General features: G+C 43.1%; 1 protein-coding gene across 2 annotated transcripts in view; it reads left to right on the forward strand.

The window, feature by feature from the left end:
- The window catches only part of src (v-src avian sarcoma (Schmidt-Ruppin A-2) viral oncogene homolog), a 51,516-nt gene that overhangs the window by 16,622 nt on the left and 15,906 nt on the right, over positions 1 to 18,988 (forward strand). For both annotated transcript variants that reach the window (XM_054745682.2, XM_015967172.3), the window contains exons 2-3: positions 16,085 to 16,298; positions 16,402 to 16,501. In XM_054745682.2, the coding sequence (XP_054601657.1) occupies positions 16,094 to 16,298; positions 16,402 to 16,501 (305 nt within the window). In that variant the 5' untranslated portion in view covers positions 16,085 to 16,093. The remainder of the gene's footprint in view (positions 1 to 16,084; positions 16,299 to 16,401; positions 16,502 to 18,988) is intronic.

Below are 18,988 nucleotides of genomic sequence, written 5' to 3' on the forward strand. Positions count from 1 at the left end.
TTTTTGACGTGACAAGACACACACACACCTTCAAAAATGTTCCACCATGGTCGTGTCGGTCCACAGAATGTTTTCCAGAAGTCTTGACCATCAGTGAGCCTGAAGTCCTGATAACTTAGACACGAGTGGGGAACCTTGGTTAAATAAGCTGCTGACTAAAATCAAGTGTGCTAAAGCAGGGAAACATGTTGAACAATGGCCCTCGGAGGATGGTAAATGGCTTGTGTTTGTTTAGCGCTTTCTTAGGGTTCTACAACCCCCCAAGGTGCTTCGCAACACAATCAGTCATTCACCCATTCACACACCGGTGAATGGGTGCCGAACACTGGCTCTACCGGTCCCTCTGACCACCACCTGCAGGCAAGTTGGGTTAAGTGTCTTGCCCAAGGACACAACAGCAGCATTCTCTGGTCAGAGTCTAAATTTAACCTGCAACCTTCCAATTACTGGACATCCCGCTCTACCTCCTGAGCTACTGTTGCCCTTAGACCAGGTGAGCCCAACCCTGGTCCTTAAGACCCCTTATTCAACATGTTTTAAATGTTTCCCTGTTCCAGCACACCTGATTTGAATTAGTTGTGCTTAACAGGCTTCAGAAGAGCCTGATGAGCTGCTGAACAGATAATTCAGCCACTGGCCAAGGCCAAGGGAAACATTTTCCGATTTCCCTTATTTGAAGCATCAGTATGAAGAGAGAATGGGAGTGGAGTTCAATCAGTCAATCAGAGATACTTTATTAATCCCAGAGGGAAATCAGAGATCAGACATACATGGGCAAGACACATGACAAGAATTGGTGACTGTGGTCATTCGCAACCCTGAGTGGCGCTACCTTAATAGAGATAATTCAGCATTGGCCGATAAACCCCCTTAGTAAAGCTGATTTAAAGACAGGAAAATCTCCGGGAAGCCCGAAACTGCTGCAGGGCGTATTTACTTTCCTGAATAACATCTGCTTTAATTATTGCTGTAAAAATGATTTCCAACTAAAACTTCTTATTAGCAGTTTTGAACCAGTTTCCTGATTTGTTTGATTAACTTTAGTTACATGTCTGATTTTAACTCTGAGCAGTGCACCAGATTAAGATTTAACAGTTGGTTAAATTCAGTGTTCAGAAACTGAATCAGCTTCTGAAGTGTTGTGCATTTACTGAGGTTATGTGTGACATGGTAGCATGAAAATAAGGTGGAAAACGTCTATGTCGGCCATGAAAATTAGCCCAAAAAATCAGCAGCACAAAACGGCCGTCGGCTGAGGAATACAGATGTCTGAACAGAGAAAGAGATTGCTGTGAAATTAAATCCTAGCAAATCTTAGCTTGGCTCTGTCCAAAGTTTTTAATATTTTCTCAAAAATACAAATCTTTTCTTTACTCGTCAGGTTTTATTTCATTAGCTGGTGAACCGATTTTGTTGTTTTCACTTTAATCCCAGATGGCTGCTTCCTTTTGTGTCACGCTAAGCTCAGAGAAGCTAATGCTTGTGCTCTCATCCAGCTAATAATATTTAGATATTGGAAGTGTATGTTTTATACAGTAGTCAACTAAAAAGGTCTTCGAATTCCATGCTTTTGTTCTTTTTAAACACAGAAACAGTTTTGTTTACCTGTTTTGTAGCTACAGTTTCGCCGACGGCTGCCGGCTTCTTCAGGCTGACGCTGATGGTGGCGCGTCTCTTGGGAGAAGGAAGTGACGCGCCACCATCAGCGTCAGCCTGAAGAAGCCGGCAGCCGTCGGCGAAACTGTAGCTACAAAACAGGTAAACAAAACTGTTTCTGTGTTTAAAAAGAACGAAAGCATGGAATTAGAACCACGACACAGCAAGAACACACCTAAGATGTTCAAAGGTCTTCTACTTGCTTCACATGCTGCCTGTCTCAACAGACATCTGGATATTTTCTTACTGAGCTTCAATCCTAAAATAATTTGATATATGTCACAGTCAGATTAGGAGCAGGGGATAACAGAAAATCCATGGACCCGTAGTGGCTGCCAGTGCAGTTTGTTTGAAAGTGGACATTTAAAAAAACTCCCAGCTGTGAGCCCCAGCTGCTCGGTTCCAACAGCTCAGAGTTAGCTGCTGTGTCTGGAAAACAACCGAGGATCTTTCTAGATAACTTTTCCACCCTTTTTTATTTTATTACAAAGAAACGAGCGTGCATATGAAACAGTGGAAGGGATCGTGGCTCATGCCTCAGATCTGGCTGAGGGAATGAGTCAGCACATTTTTACAGGAACCTTTTTTTTCTTTGCGTTCCAGAAACATGTAATGGAAATACTTTTTTCAGGTGATCTACCTGACTCGCTATGCTCCGTCTCACTTCCCCACCCACGTGCATTCAGGAGGTTTCACACATACTACAAAGTTTAGGCTAAACTTGCGGTTTTCTTCATCGGATTAGCATGCAGTGAACCGCTTAGTTTGGGCCTGGAAAGTGTTTGCGTGTGTGTGGGTGTGTGTTGATATGCAGCTAGTTTACATCTGTGCAATTCGCTAGTCTTTAGAACGCCTCCAAGGCAATGGCTCGGGTGTGTGTGTGTGTGTGTGTGTGTGTGTGTCTGTGTGTGTAGCAGTAAATATTGACTTCATCATCTCCCCATTCCAGCTCTGTCTGCTCAGCGTTAGTACACGGTGTATGCAGGACTCAGCATTGACCTCATGGTGGGGGCATGTGTTTCTGTCTAGACCCTCCAAACATGGAGGAGTCATTCCACTTTGGATCTAGTTCACCTTTCGTTGGCTCAGGGTGCTTGCTTCATCACAGCTCTTAGGGGTGTTAAAGGGACTATATCATGCACTTTTTAGAGCTTTTGACCATGTTATATTGTTATTTCCTCATGAAAAACAACCCAAAGCAGTTTTTGGCTTAACTCATGTATGCTGCTCTCTGAGCTTCAGCTGCTCTTCAGGTTTGTTAAGCTATTGCAGTTGGCTGGATGGGAAAGCCCATGCACCTCTCCTTTCCATCCAAGAAGTGCTGAACCTGGAACCCCCCTCCCCTGGGCTGTAAACAACACTCAGTGTGTTTTCATCATCATCATCATCATCATCATCATCATCTTTCACCACCTTCTCGGAGGCCCACGGTGCTGTACACCAGCACAATACAAGGAACAATAAAACTTCTGCATCTAAGTCTGTCTACAGCAATAAACTGGAAATCTTTATCCTAGTTTATATGTTTGTGTGTCCTTTCATTTCAGCATTCGTCCGGTTTGCCTATAGCTACAGTAATAGTAAAGGAATGCTGGCGGGAGTGAAGCAGACAGAGTAAGAACAACGGCCAAAGGAACAAACAGCAACAACGCTGCAGTACAGCTTATTTAGTACTCTCCTGTACTCTCCTGTACTCTACTGTTTGATGCTGTTACATTGTGGTGATGATATTATCAGAAGATGGCTTTTACAGTCTTGTCGTTTCCGGAAAGTGAGTGTCCAACCGGTACCGGCTCAACGGAGCCATTAACATGTGGGGGAAGTCGGGTGCAACCACATTATCTGCGTCCTTCAGCTTGATTAGAAGCAGCTTGCCTTCAGACAGACGAATGTGTTTACATGCATTTAAAAAACAACGCCAGTCTGTTCAAGGCAGGAATTCGGTTGTGAAGACATTATTTATTTCTTAGGTAATCTGCAATTTAAATAATGTCTAGAATCCAAAAATGCATGTTTTTTCAGCAAGAGGAGCAGGGTCCCTATCCAGTCTCTATCAAAAACCAAGCCAGAATGTGACCATCCTTTCACTGGCAGCTTGTTAAACCACCGCCAGTACCAAAGTAGGTTATACAGATGGATTAGTTTCTTCCACCCGGTGCCATTCCACCGTTAAAACCACTCGACGGATGGGCCAGAGCTGTGATTAATCCTTGAATGCTAGCCACTAACTAAATGGTATTAACGTTTGGTGGGTAAGCATCAGGGACAGACTGGGACAATGAGTCAGGCCAGGGCCCTCATTTATCAATCGTACTTAGATCTGTAAGTATTTTGTTCGTTGGAACAACTGTGCACATTGTATGGTATTTACCATTTTCTACTAGTGCATAGAAATGTTCCTATAAGAACAGCTCTGGTCATGCGTACGAACAACATCTAGTGGTAGAACGGGAGAACCGCAATACTGAAGGTCGTCTGCACGTGCTCCTCATCCAGAAATTATTTTGATACACTCAGTAAACGTGTCTGTGGAAAAACGGCTTCATCACAGAAAAGACACCTGTGACTGATGGGAATTAATGCTAGCTTCTACTAGCCAAGATGCGCTCTGCTCTTCACTGGTCGCAAAGTCAAACCCGAACCCGCAACGCTAGTGAAGAATAAGCAGTAATCAAATTCAACCTAATAATCTTGCAGAAATGAATCCAAATGTGTGCACATAAAGTTTGCTCCGTTTAGAAATGAAAAACGAGTGTATTAGACATGTTTTAGTAACGTGTTTGCATACACACCTACACTGACTTTTCCTTTATTTGGTGTTCATTAGATAAGCCAGATGGCATCGAAGTTAGTTCAGAACCAGGAACGGACCCACAGAATTAACAGTTTGGTGTTGTGTTTCCAGGTGCATTCACTCGTGTCACTACTGCAGCCACGTTGTTTACAGGCCGCAGATGGAATGTTATCGCTGCATTTGGCCAATGAGATTAGGGAATAGATGTTGATAATCTGGACAGAACAAGCCGGGCTGGATTATGGTACAACTGGTGACTAGTAATGCAGGAGCCAAAGCCTCTCTCCCTTGGTGGTGAATATGTGGAAGGCATTAGGATGAAGGAAGACATCCGCCAGGCTGGATCATTCGGACCTTTATGCACATAAATACCCACAGATGTTGGATTCTAAGTTTCAACCCAGTTGAGAGGGAAGGAAGTGACAACAATAACAGTTCTGGGATCAGTCAGCAGAGTACTGAAAACAACTAATTTCCTTGGAATTGAGTTGATCCAGTGTTGGTTTATCAGTACTTTACCATGCAGCCGGTCCTTTTACTTGCCAGGTGCTCAGCAGCGCACACGGACAGGGAAGACATGCACACTCAAGCTTATGTCTGCTCATGCAAATGCACTAAAACATGATTATGTTTTTCATCTGCATGGCAGCTGTTGAAGTCAGCTGGTGAACATGTGGAGGAGGCCCAGTTTAATAGTTGCTTTTGTGTCCAGCAAAGTAACTCCATTCAGCATCCTCAGTTCCTGGACTCTGACCTGGATCTCTGCTGTCAGGAGAAGGAACATATCTGTCTGCAGGAACATAGCTAAAAAACAGTTAGAGGATGAGGTGAGAAGCATAAAGGATCAACCAAATGGTGGAAAAACATGAATGTGATAAGTCATTACAAACATATTTTTTTATATTAAAGCAGGAATCCAGAGTTTTCTCAGAGTGCATCATCTAGAGGCAGAAAAGGTGTTGCACCATAAGCCCCTCTCCCCCACTGTGACTACGGCTGGAAGCAACACGTCTTTCATGAACGTGCACATCTAGCCGATGTACAGAGTTGAAACGCATTGTTTATCATTTTTATTCTCATGCTATACTGTTTATTCATACATATACAATATATTTAATGCTTTTGGCTAATGCTGTAGTGCCGAGTGGTCTTTAATTCAAATGACACGGGGCTCTGCTGAACAGGAGGTAGGCTTAGCAAAAAAAGAAATGACGTACTGCCTACATTATATCACAGTGCAGGATAAGACCATCACTTGTATAGATAATCCCTGAAAGGGGGAACGTTCCAGATTGCTACTTTGGGCTGACTGCCATTTGTATCATCACATATGAAGGAATCAAAGAATAATGTCCTTTGGCTAATAATTTGGAACCCAGTGTAAACCTGAGCCTGACCTGATCTTGTTCTGTCCATCATCTCATGATTAGAGGTGAAGGTGTGACGTAGCTCAACCAGTAAATCGAGCACTTCTCATTCTCAACTCTATTTGTATAACATAGCATAGCATAGTTTGTTTATATAGCACATTTAAAATGCAGCATGGGAGCTGCCCAAAGTGCTGCACAGGCTAAAACGAAACACAACCATCACAAGGAGCTAAAACGGAGGATAAAAATCTCAATCAAAGGCAGATAAACCATGACGAATACAAGAACACATTAAAACAATGACACAATAAAACACTAAAACGAGTCACTGTCTAAAAGCCAAAGTGTAAAAGTGGGTCTTTAAACGAGATTTAAAAACCGCCAGAGATGGAGCCTGCCGAACTCCAATGGGCAATGAGTTCCATAGCTTTGGGGCAGCATGCACAAATGCTCGATCCCCCCGCGATTTGAGTCTCATCCGCGGCATGTACAGCAACAAAAGGTCAGCCGACCTTAACGTGCACGTGGGTACATATGGAGTGAGAAGGGCAGAGAGGTAGGGAGGTGCCAGGTCATTGAGTGCTTTAAAAACAAAAGTCAGTAACTTAAACTGCACTCTGAAAATGACAGGGAGCCAGTGAAGATGTGTCAGGACAGGGGTAATGTGGCTACGTCGGTGTGTACCCGTCAAGAACCGGGCAGCAGCGTTCTGAACAACCTGCAGCCGATTCAGGGCAGAGACCGGAACACCAACGAGGAGGGCGTTGCGTAGTCCAGGCGAGAGGTAATGAAGGCATGAATGACTGACTCCAAATGCCTCCGTTTCAGGATTCGTCTGAGGTGAGTAAGGCGGCGGAGCTGATAAAAACAAGACCTCACTACAGAGTTTATCTGTGGGGCCATTGTTAGTCCAGCATCCAGCTTGACCCCGAGACTCGTCACACACTGTTTGGGGTTAAGGGTTAAAAGGTCACAAACGGCGTGAGAGCCATGGTGGTTGCGGGGGTCGAAAACAATAAACTCAGACTTCTTTTCATTCAGTTTTAAGAAGTTGGATGCCAGCCAGACCTTCACGTCATCCGTACATGCAGCTAATTTCGAGCCCGCCTTACAGACAAAAGGAATGCCACCAAGGCACTTTACAGACACAATAAAACAGATAAAAAAAGAGTAAAAGCACAAGAATAAATCAGTAAGATGATATGAACAGATAAAAACTAGCTAAAAGTGGTAAACACCAAATCATAAAATTAGGTTTTCAGCCTTGTTTTAAAAACCGCCATAAAGGTAAAAGCCCTTATGAACAAGGGAAGCTTGTTCCAAAGCTTTGGTCCTGCCACTGAGAAGGCTCTATCCCCTCTCATCTTCAGGCGGGACCTTGGGACCAAAAGATTCTCCAAGTGGAGCATCTGAGCCGGGGCTTAAGGCTGTAGTAAGACTGCCAAATAAGGTGCGCTAAGACCCCTAGTCTCCCTCCGCCTACTCCAATATAGTGTTGTGTGATCATGAGGTGTATTCCATGGCTGTGGTGAGCGGGCAGTGCGGGCATCATCCGGCCTATGCCAGCTGATGCCACCGCACCACCCCACTTACACCCTCAGCCCTCGGTGTCTAAGTGCAGTTTAAAATTGGAAGTGGGCACCGGCACTTGGGAGGAGGCTGAGATATCCCCCTGCCAAATGCCGTTGAATGTGCTCACTCCCAAGTCCCTAAGTGTGTTATTTAATCACAACCTGAACTCCCATTTGCTTTTGATGCCTGGACATCTCAACTAAAATATTTTTTGGCACAAGCTTAATAGATTTTTCTTAAATTCAAGTTAACAGAAAAATGATTTTTTTTTACCCCTTTGGTATGTTTTTACATGTTTTTAAAAAAATAGACTGGAGAGCGCTCAGATTAGAAAAGCCAGAAAAGCCAACACGTCACATTGCAAAATTAAGATTCAAGGACTCGCCCGTCCTGGCTTGCAACGCCTGTTGATGATTTTGCATCCGGCAGAGCACAACTCGTCTAATAGAAGCTAACCGTTAGCATTAGCAACCCCACAACAGGGCAGAATTCTTTCAGGCTTGTGTTATTTGTGGAGACAGAACATCAGCGTTGCAAACAAAGGGATTCAGTTTCAGAGTCACATTGCTGTTAACCTTGATGTCCGAACATCCTAAAACGGTCGCGCCAGAGCTTTTATCCCTCAGAGATTGTCTTGAGAGACACTCATTTATACTGGAGACCGTTGCAGATGTGTTGAAACAATTACTGAACTTGGTCTCCTGACAACAGTAGACTCAGTGGTCTCCTTTAAATATCAACTGAAAGCTCGCCTGTTCAGACTGGATTCGTGTGACCTTTAAACGATTCTTCATCACTACATTCTCCTTCTTCAGCTCTTCCCGCCTTTCCTGGGATCTAGTCATTCCCTCTTTCTCATTCACTTTCTCTTTTCCGTTTCTTCACACTTTTTTCTTGAAAGGCGTTATATAAAAGGTCGTTTCTTCCGTAGTCTCTTCTGCTTTATATGAATTAATCATTTCATATTTTTCACTTTGTACATAGCATTGGTCTGTGAACGTTGGTTCAAATGCCATGCCTCTGTCGGTGTGCCCCCGGGCAGCTGTGGCTACACATACTGTAAATCACCATCAGCGTGCAAATGTGTGCATGAAGAATGAATCACTGATGAAATTGTGAAGCTTTTGTGGTGAAACGTTAGTGTGTAGTTTTTGATTTAGCACCTATTAAAAAACTTTACTCACCTGAATTCATTTCAATACAATTCAATTCAAAAATACTTTATTAATCCCAGAGGGAAACTGATTGCTGTAGTAGCTCAGAATAATAATAATAATAATCAAGTCATCAAAGAGTTGTTGTATATTACAATGGCTGTTGGCAGGAAGGATCTCCAGTAGCGGTCAGTGTTGCAGGGAAACTGCTCCCCTGCTTTTTTATTGTGTTGTGAAGCTTTTTGGAGTCCTAGGCTTGATAAAACCCTTTGTAAACACAGTCCATTTGAAATGCCAATAAATAAAATGACCTTTAAAATGGTCCAAAACACGCCGTGTGATTGGCTGGAAGACACTGTTCAAATTTTGTGACTGTTTTCTTTTCATGTGGAATAGAAAAAGACAGCAAAATGGGGTTAGTTAACGTCATTTGGAAGGAAAACAACCCAGCAGCAATGTTAAGAGACTTTTCCCACTTTCCGAAAGCTCGGGAGAGAAGGAGGAGGATTTGGAATTCATTGCCAGATCTTATGCATAATTAAGCTAATCGTCCTTCTACTCAGCCATCCAGCCCTGCCCTGCCAGAGGGATTTTTATGCAGCTTTGCCTCTCAGGCGGTACAAGCTTATTACAGTAACTCGGTCCTGGGAGGCCACAATCAACCCCCCAGCGTTATTAAACAGCTGATCAAAACACATTTCCCAGAATGTTCGGTTTTGAACACAGAAGCAGAACGGAGATTCTTAAGATGTTTTCATTTTTTATTATTTTTCCGTTACTCAGACATGCAACCCGTAAACCACAGGCCATGTCTGCTCACGCGAGCCAACAGTAGATGGCTTTGTCGGAAACAGAGCGAAGAAAGGCCAAAGACTCACTTAAGGCTCTCTTCATGTCCATGTTTTGGTCCTTGTGCATGAGGCGTGGCCACAGGGACTGTAAACCGTCATGCTGCTGCTGTTAAACCCTCACGAATATTCACCATGCCAGTGTACTTTACTGTTTCCCAATGGTCTGCTCACATGAGGATGCAAACATGCCCCAAAAGAGTGAGGAAAAAATACTGTCACACTGTGCTGACTCGTTTTCATCATTCTTCATTTTTAATTATTCCACTCAACGCTGCCCTGCATGAGTTTGGGCTCCACCTTTATATAAAAACAGACCAAGAAGCTTAGACTTCCTCTCTTGTTGAAAAGTGAAGCTAATCCCATTCATTCACAAGCACCACCATCTTGTGGCTTAACCCCCCCCCCCCCCCCCCCACCCCCACCCACACACACACACACAATAATACAGGGAGTGCAGAATTATTAGGCAAATGAGTATTTTGTCCACATCATCCTCTTCATGCATGTTGTCTTACTCCAAGCTGTACAGGCTCGAAAGCCTACTACCAATTAAGCAAATTAGGTGATGTGCATCTCTGTAATGAGAAGGGGTGTGGTCTAATGACATCAACACCCTATATCAGGTGTGCATAATTATTAGGCAACTTCCTTTCCTTTGGCAAAATGGGTCAAAAGAAGGACTTGACAGGCTCAGAAAAGTCAAAAATAGTGAGATATCTTGCAGAGGGATGCAGCAGTCTTAAAACAGCAAAGCTTCTGAAGCGTGATCATCGAACAATCAAGCGTTTCATTCAAAATAGTCAACAGGGTCGCAAGAAGCGTGTGGACAAACCAAGGTGCAAAATAACTGTCCATGACGTGAGAAAAGTCAAGCGTGCAGCTGCCAAGATGCCACTTGCCACCAGTTTGGCCATATTTCAGAGCTGCAACATGACTGGAGTGCCCAAAAGCACAAGGTGTGCAATACTCCGAGACATGGCCAAGGTAAGAAAGGCTGAAAGAAGACCACCACTGAACAAGACACACAAGCTGAAACGTCAAGACTGGGCCAAGAAATATCTCAAGACTGATTTTTCTAAGGTTTTATGGACTGATGAAATGAGAGTGAGTCTTGATGGGCCAGATGGATGGGCCCGTGGCTGGATTGGTAAAGGGCAGAGAGCTCCAGTCCCACTCAGACGCCAGCAAGGTGGAGGTGGAGTACTGGTTTGGGCTGGTATCATCAAAGATGAGCTTGTGGGGCCTTTTCGGGTTGAGGATGGAGTCGAGCTCAACTCCCAGTCCTACTGCCAGTTTCTGGAAGACACCTTCTTCAAGCAGTGGTACAGGAAGAAGTCTGCATCCTTCAAGAAAAACATGATTTTCATGCAGGACAATGCTCCATCACACGCGTCCAAGTACTCCACAGCGTGGCTGGCAAGAAAGGGTATAAAAGAAGAGAAACTAATGACATGGCCTCCTTGTTCACCTGATCTGAACCCCATTGAGAACCTGTGGTCCATCATCAAATGTGAGATTTACAAGGAGGGAAAACGGTACACCTCTCTGAACCGTGTCTGGGAGGCTGTGGTTGCTGCTGCACGCGATGTTGATGGTGAACAGATCAAAACACTGACAGGATCCATGGATGGCAGGCTTTTGAGTGTCCTTGCAAAGAAAGGTGGCTATACTGGTCGCTGATTTGTTTTTGTATTGTTTTTGAATGTCAGAAATGTATATTTGGGAATGTGGAGATGTTATACTGGTTTCACTGGTAAAAATAAATAACTGAAATGGGTATATCTTTGTTTTTTGTTAAGTTGCCTAATAATTATGACAGTAATAGTCACCTGCACACACAGATATCCCCCTAAAATAGCTACAACTACAAACAAACTAAAAACTACTTCCAAAAACATTCAGCTTTGATATTAATGAGTTGTTTGGGTTCATTGAGAACATGGTTGTTGTTCAATAATAAAATTATTCCTCAAAACTACAACTTGCCTAATAATTCTGCACTCCCTGTAGTACTTTTAAGCAGCTTAATAAATTAGATCTTGAACATACACAACTAGGATAACAGCGACATGAACACACAATAGTAAACACCTGGCCTTCGTCATGGTGGCTGAAACTTGCCATGGATAATGAAGGCTCTTTAATCATCATCATCATCATTCTCCTGAGTGCCTCAGACCCTTTATCTCTAGCTATATGTGGATCCCTCACCTGAAGAGCACCAGGGGTATTTATACACACCGAAGACTCGCTCCATTCATTGTTGCTGTTTTTGACATGAAGGGCAGATGTTTGAAAACAATGGAGTGGAGTTGTAGTATTTAAGTAGTCTGCAGATCCCTTCTAAGTGGTGGTGATGTCTCCTTGACGTGAAGTTTCCTTTTGTACCGATGAATAAACTGTCAACAAAAGTGGTAGAAAGCAGAACCAGATTCATCTCATTTTACCTTTTGCCTTCAGTTACTTCCCATCTGGTGTCGTAGATCCATTGTTTTGAAGTTTTTCAATCTATATCAAGCTCACAACACAAGTTGTTCTTTTTGTTTGGAATTGAGATCCTTTGCTTGTTCATCAGAAGGGGCTAGAGCTACTAGCATAAATGGCGCTTCCCAGCGTTTCCACAACTCCAGAAGGATTGCTTTGCCACTCCTCCCACTTAAATGTTTTGGCTTTCCCTAGCAGCACCCTTGTGGCTCTATCTGTTTATGATAGCAGCAGCTTGACTCCCAGAATAATTCCGGGTTTATGATTTTCCTGCACATGGCTGTGATTGCAGTGATTACAGCTATGGGGATGCTTCACAGATGTGCACGGTAAAGCGCAGTATCTCATACACGTTTAACTAACTGCTTTAAGGTCCTTGTGCACATGTGTCTTTTATTAATGGTGTCAACTGTCAGTGTGTATTTTGGTATTTTTCATCAGTCATTGTTATTAAATAAATATAAGGTTTAATTGGACAATCGGAGACTTCTTTTCATCCTGCACCTTGAGTTTTATGGAGACCTGGCTTTGTGACCAGACGGCGTGCTCCAGCTAGATGGATTGCAACTCCTCCGTGCGGACCGCAACAGTGAGCACTGACGAGACCAAAGATGGAGGTGTCTGTTTCTACTTTAACGGCGGTTGGTGTTCTAATGTGACTGTGATCTCCCAGCACTGATCTCCTGATCTAGCATACCTACTCATCGACTTTAAGCCTTTTTACTCTCCCTATGAACTCTCCTCATTCATCCTGACTGCTGTCTATATCCCGCTGAGCGCTGACGTGCACGCGGCTCAGCGTCCATACTGTTTGTGGATTAAAATCACCTGGATTCCATGGTTATTGTCCTTGGCGACTTTAATGAAGGTAATCTGAGTGCAGAACTGCCAAAATACAGAAAACTTCTTTCCGGAACTGCGCTGCTCTGGGTGGCTGCATGTTGGAGTAGCTCTGTTGACTATATGTAAGTTTTGCCTTTTCTTGGGCATTTTTTCTTCTAGTTTCTAAAGAAAAACTATTTTTTGGACACTTTACTTTTCTGTTTCTGGTGCTGTGGAGCTTGGAGGATTTTTACTGCTATTTTTTTTTTAGCTTTTTTCACTTTTTGAGCATTTGTTATAATGCGTAACCATGGCAACAAGCTGGTTTACAATCGAGAGCAGCTGATTAACATTGGAAAGGCTGAAATAACACCTCAACTGAAGCCACAAATCTCAAATGAGCTCAAACGTAAGAAGCGTGGGTGCAGAGCAGGAGAATACGGAGGCAGAGAAAGAGGAAATTCAAACCATCTCTTCCGTCGATCATAATGGGCAATGTGAGATCACTGGCCAACAAGATGGAGGAACTCCAAGCCCTTTCAAGGACTCAGCCAGAGTTTCGGAACCACTGGAGGAGATAATGCAAAAAAGGATTCTCCAGAGAATCAAGAAAATGATGGACAACCCTGAGCATTCTCTTCACAAGACTGTCCGACAACGGAAGAGTGTCTTCAGTCAGAGGCTTCTTCAGTTTGGCTGCAACACTGACCGCTATTGGAGATCCTTCCTGCCAACAGCCGATGTAATATACAACAACTCTTTGATTACTTGATTATTATTATTATTATTCTGAGCTACTACAGCGATCAATTTCCCTCTGGGATTAATAAAGTATTTTTGAATTGAATTGAATTGAAAAATTAATCAATTGCCCAACCAGAGAAGAGAACCCCACTGGATCACTGCTGCTATCGTACAATGCCACACACTACTCTGGGATTATCAGACCACGTGAGGATTCATCTGATCCCTGCATACAAACAGAGACTGAAGCTCTCCAAACCTGTGGTCAGAAAATCTAAAAAGTGGACCGGGCGGGCTGTGGAAGAACAGACTGGGAGGTGTTCAGGGCAGCCGCAGATAATCAGGATTGGTACACAAACACTGTAACCTCATATATACTGTCTTCATAATGTGAGGATAGTGATGTACCAGGGTGTGTTACAACAACAACACACCATGGTTCACAGCCAAGCTCGGACCGCTCAGGAAGGGAAGGGAGGCTGCTTTCAGGAATCTAGACAGAGCATGGACTGGTCTGGTTGGCAAATTTGGTTTCACATCTGAGTCATAAATGCGTTTTCTGTTCAGCGGTGACCTTTTCAGACCTCTTCCTATGAGGTATGACTTGGAGCGAGGTGACACCACTGATTGGCCGGCAGAAATTCACACATATTGCCTTCGACTGGTGAGTAGAATCAGCCAGCGGGGGCTTCTCACATGCGCGGTTCATTTCCATTGCTGTCCAGTAAACATCAAGCACGGAGCTCCTGTTCCAGCACGGAGACGGGCAGTGGAAGAGGAGAGCAGTGAGTGTTGCCCTCACTCCTCCACAATGGAGGACTCTGCCTCCCTGCATCCGATGGATCCCCGACTTCCTGACATATAGGAGACAGCATGTGAGGAATGTCTCAGACGCTCAGACCATCAGCACTTTCCAAAGCTGTGCCCTCCCCATCTGCTCTTCTCCCTCTACACCAGCGTCTGCACCTCCAGCCACCAGTCTGTCAAGCTGGTCAAGTTGGCAGATGACACCACCCTCATTGGTCTCATCTCACATGGGGATGAGTGTTCCTAGAGAAGGGAGGTGGAACGTCTGTTGTCCTGGTGCAGCGACAACAACCTGGAGCAGAAAGTCCAAAAAGACAGTGGAGATGATTGTGGACTTCAGGACAGCGTCAGCTCCACTGCCCCTCCATTACCCCGATGAGCACTTCCATATCAACTATAGACTCTTTCTGCTTTCCTGGGCCCACCAACACCATTCCAGTCCTTCTCCTTTGCTGTGGTTTTGGACCCTTTGTGGCGCGAGAGACAAACTGCACAAATCCGATTCCAATTTTATTTTACATCCGCCAAAACCCTCCAGAACCTCCTCTCTCGCCAATCATACACACCGAGTTGCCAAAGTAACCAGACTGAATGACAGCTCACATGATGCTGCACTCTCAGACAACATTTTCAAATAAAACTCTCAAAACAGAACGGCTCCTTAAATGTAAAACGTAAATGACAACCTGTTACTCTATGACTGATCAGATTCATTCTTTTATTTATTCCCGACGGGAACCTCTCCTCTGTCCCGACCACGTTAATAACCTCTACAACTTTCTTTTGTGTTTCGGCAGCCAGTGTTTCGATCTCACAATCAATGAAGTTTTTTGTATTTTTTCAGAAAAAAAAACAGAGAATCCCCTCACATGCTAAGGACGTAGCGTGACCAAATATGGCTAATTGAGGGTGTTTGTTTATGTAAATGAGGGTGAACGGACACGAGCACCTGGGTACGCACAGGTGGGATGAATCATCAGACGATTGCGTAGGAACGTGCGTACGAGAGGCCGCCGCATGTTTCATAAGTCAGGACATCCGAAATTTAATTTGTAGGAAGGGATATAGGAACGTTCGTTTGATGAGGCCCCAGAACTTCACACCACAAAAACAGCTTCTTCCTCCCTGCTGAAGGACGTGTGAACACCAAAGCCACAAAGTTCGGTAGCATGTTTCTGTGTGGATGCACGTGTTCACTCGGTGGAGTCGAGGCTAGTGTTGCAACCAAAAGAGGCAGTTCCGCTGTGATTCTCCTTGTTGGAGTCTCTGGGCTGTTCTCGGAAAAGTTGGGATATTTGAGGTGAAATGCAAAAGTCTCACACAAGAAGGCCAGTCTATTTTAAACCAATGTCTAGTTGATTTTCTTTTTAACTGTAACCTGACTTGTAACTAAACTAAACTTAATATAATATAATACAATTCTCTTACGGCAGCCGAAAGCTCTGATTGGTTGGAACAATGTGTCATGCGTTTCTATGGAGTTGAGGGTCAGTCTGTCTGTGCAGTAGTCCTGTTTTCATTAAACACATAAATCATGACATCTTTATTCAACAGATCATTCACTTGATTATTATTGATCAACATCTGTTTCGACTAGCTTTAATCACAAATTAAGTACTTTGATTATTGAAAAGCGTTCTTCTTCTCCTTCTGGCTCTTCTTCCTGGAATGTAAACAGTCTGAGGAACAGACGACCTTGGCGTTTCCTACACGGGTGTAAATGTGTACAGGGGCAGCGTTTAGGAGCTGAAAATCATAACTTCATAACGTTACAATAACTACGTTGATTGTTTTCTGCCACCTCAGACTTTTCTCTTGATTGTACTGCAGGTCTCGGCTATGGGGGGACACAAGAGTAAACCCAAGGTCCACATTGGGCTTGGAGGAGCGCCTGACAGTCACCACCCTGCTCAGCAGTCCCAGACACCCAACCAAAGCCCCACTCTGGACACTGACCTCAGCAGCAGTCAGTCAGTGGTCACCAGTCCTGAACTATCCCTGTTCGGCGGCATTGACAATAATGTTTTTGCAAACAGTCTAGGAGGTGAGAGGGTTGGCTTTTGTTTATAAATGTTTTTTTCCACATTGTTCTATTGGTTGTTCTGTCTTAAGTTCTGTGATTAAGGCCATACTTTCTATTCTTTCAGAGAGCGTGATGACATTTGTGGCCATATATGACTACAACCCTCGAACACTCTCCGACCTGGCTTTAAAGAAGGGCGAACAGTTCCACGTGTTGAACAATGTGTAAGGAGAAGACAGAACTGTGTTTTCCCCCCAAGCCCTTGCATAGAAGCTAATCCAGATATTGTCTGCACTTAATTTTCTCCTTCAATCATTTTCTGCTCAGGTCGTCTCTTCCGGTTCTTCTCATTTGTAGTTTCTATTAGATTTAGACTTAGTGTAAGATCTACTTGTTGTCTCATTGGGTGTCTAAGCGGTTTAAAGGAAGGGTTGTGCTTCTTTTTAATGTCTAGGCTTTCAGTAGAGGTTTAGTGAACTGTTGACACCCTGTACAGTGTTTCTCGCCAACCAAAAAAGTACTGACTCATAAAGCAGAAGCTTTAAAAACAGTAGATTATTTCTGGCCCCTTAAGGCCCAAAACTGGATCCTATTGGATACAATGCATCCTGAAAACATGAAACAGTTCCCAAATCAGTTATCAAATCGAGCAATAGGCGTGTTTCCACTACAAGAACTTCAGGGTAGATTTACAGGAACCTCGCAGCAGGCGCGTGCCTCCACCTGACCGGGCCGTCCGAATTCAGGAACCTTCTGAGTACCTGCTCTGGAGTAGGTTGTCCGAATGGCCCGGTGGAGAAGACTCACGCTGATTGGTTGTAACTCAGTAGGAAATGACATCAGCAGATGTCCAAAACAACCGGCAGCAGTAACATTAGAAGAATAGCCGGTGAAGCAGAATGGAAGCACAGAAAATGAAATAAAATAAAAAGCACCGATCACATTTAAAATCTAACTCCCGACACCGGAAAACTCGGTGGAAGTCCCCCACAGCTGTTGGAAAAAACGGGGAAATTGCCTCACAGACTTAATTAACGGGGCTTGTCTCACAAATCTCAGAGCTGCTCTTGTCTTCTAAATCCTCTAAATTATAATAAACTTCTATACAATTAATGCTTTTAATGTTATTTATCAATGCGTTTACATGCAGCCAGTAACCCTTTTAAAACCCGAATATTCACAATAACCTGGTTCCGCAGGTCCTTGTAAACACCGCCAAAAACCCGGATATGCTCATAACCGGGTTTTTAAAAACCCGGTTACTACACCTGGGGTAACCCTTTTCTAACCCGAATGTTTGGTCGTGTAAACGCATACCGGGATATCCCCATCAAAGCGTGTGTTCTGCGCATGCTCTGTTCGCAAGGAATCTTGGTCTTTTGAGTAGCGAGACGTCTTGTATGCGCCAGAACACCGGAAGTAAACAACAAGTTGGGAGCAACATGGCGAGTCGCGGCACAGCACCACACTTTGAGTGACTGAGGAAACTAAAGCGCAAACAAACGTGGTCGCTATCTCTTCCAAACTGGGAAACATGTTGTTGTTTTCACGGATACCGGAACGAGAAGAACCGGAAATGACGCATATTGCGTCTGGACGTAGTCCACACGTCCTGACGCTGCCCCAACGTCCGCATTTAAATCGGGTTATGCAAGTTAGGGGTAACTCGTGCTTGTAAACGGGTTATTCTGATCAACTCAGAAACCCGAATGCCGACCTTAACCCGATCATAACCCGGATACTGGCTGCATGTAAACATACTCAATGTTACTTTGGGTGCTTTTTGGGGCTGATCAGTGACATCACTCTCTGCCAAAGCGGTTGTGATACGCTGACGTCTGTGCAAGTTCTGAAAGGGCTGCATTTGAATGGAGACACAACAGCTGAGAGGACTGGGACATCCTATGTCCTGGTCAAGTTCCCCATTCCAGGAACTACCCCGGAGTTCTGGTAATGGAAGCATGCCTTATGTGTCAGACTAGTGGCAGATTTCTGCTGGGCCTATTTGATCTCAGCTAAATGGGATTTGCACAATGCCTCTGTTATCAAAACATTGATCTTTCTGTGTGCCTTTCCCGCTGGTGTAACTATTACAAATGTGTTCATATCTATTGGAAATTAAAAGGAAACCAAATGCAGTTCTAATAAAGTTTCTATATCAGGGGGATTGTTATAGCAGACGCCGTAAAGCTTCACCTGTAAGGCTAGATTATTGCTCTCAAACGACTATTATGATATCTATCTATCTATCTATCTATCTATCTATCTATCTATCTATCTATCTATCTATCTATCTATAGCTATATCTATATATATCTATATCTATCTATCTATATATATATATATAACAACTATTATGATATATATATATATATATATATAACAACTATTATGATATATATATATATATATATATATATATAACAACTATTACGATATATATATATATATATATATATATATATATATATCATAATAGTTGTTATATATATATATATATATATATATATATATATATATATATATATATATATATATCATAATAGTTGTTATATATATATATATATATATATATATATATATATATATATATCATAATAGTTGTTATATATATATATATATATATATATATATATATATATATATATATATAACAACTATTATGATATATATATATAGTAATAGTTGTTATTTATATATATATATATATA

Source organism: Nothobranchius furzeri, chromosome 15 (assembly GCF_043380555.1).
Source record: "Nothobranchius furzeri strain GRZ-AD chromosome 15, NfurGRZ-RIMD1, whole genome shotgun sequence".
NCBI lineage: Eukaryota > Metazoa > Chordata > Actinopteri > Cyprinodontiformes > Nothobranchiidae > Nothobranchius > Nothobranchius furzeri.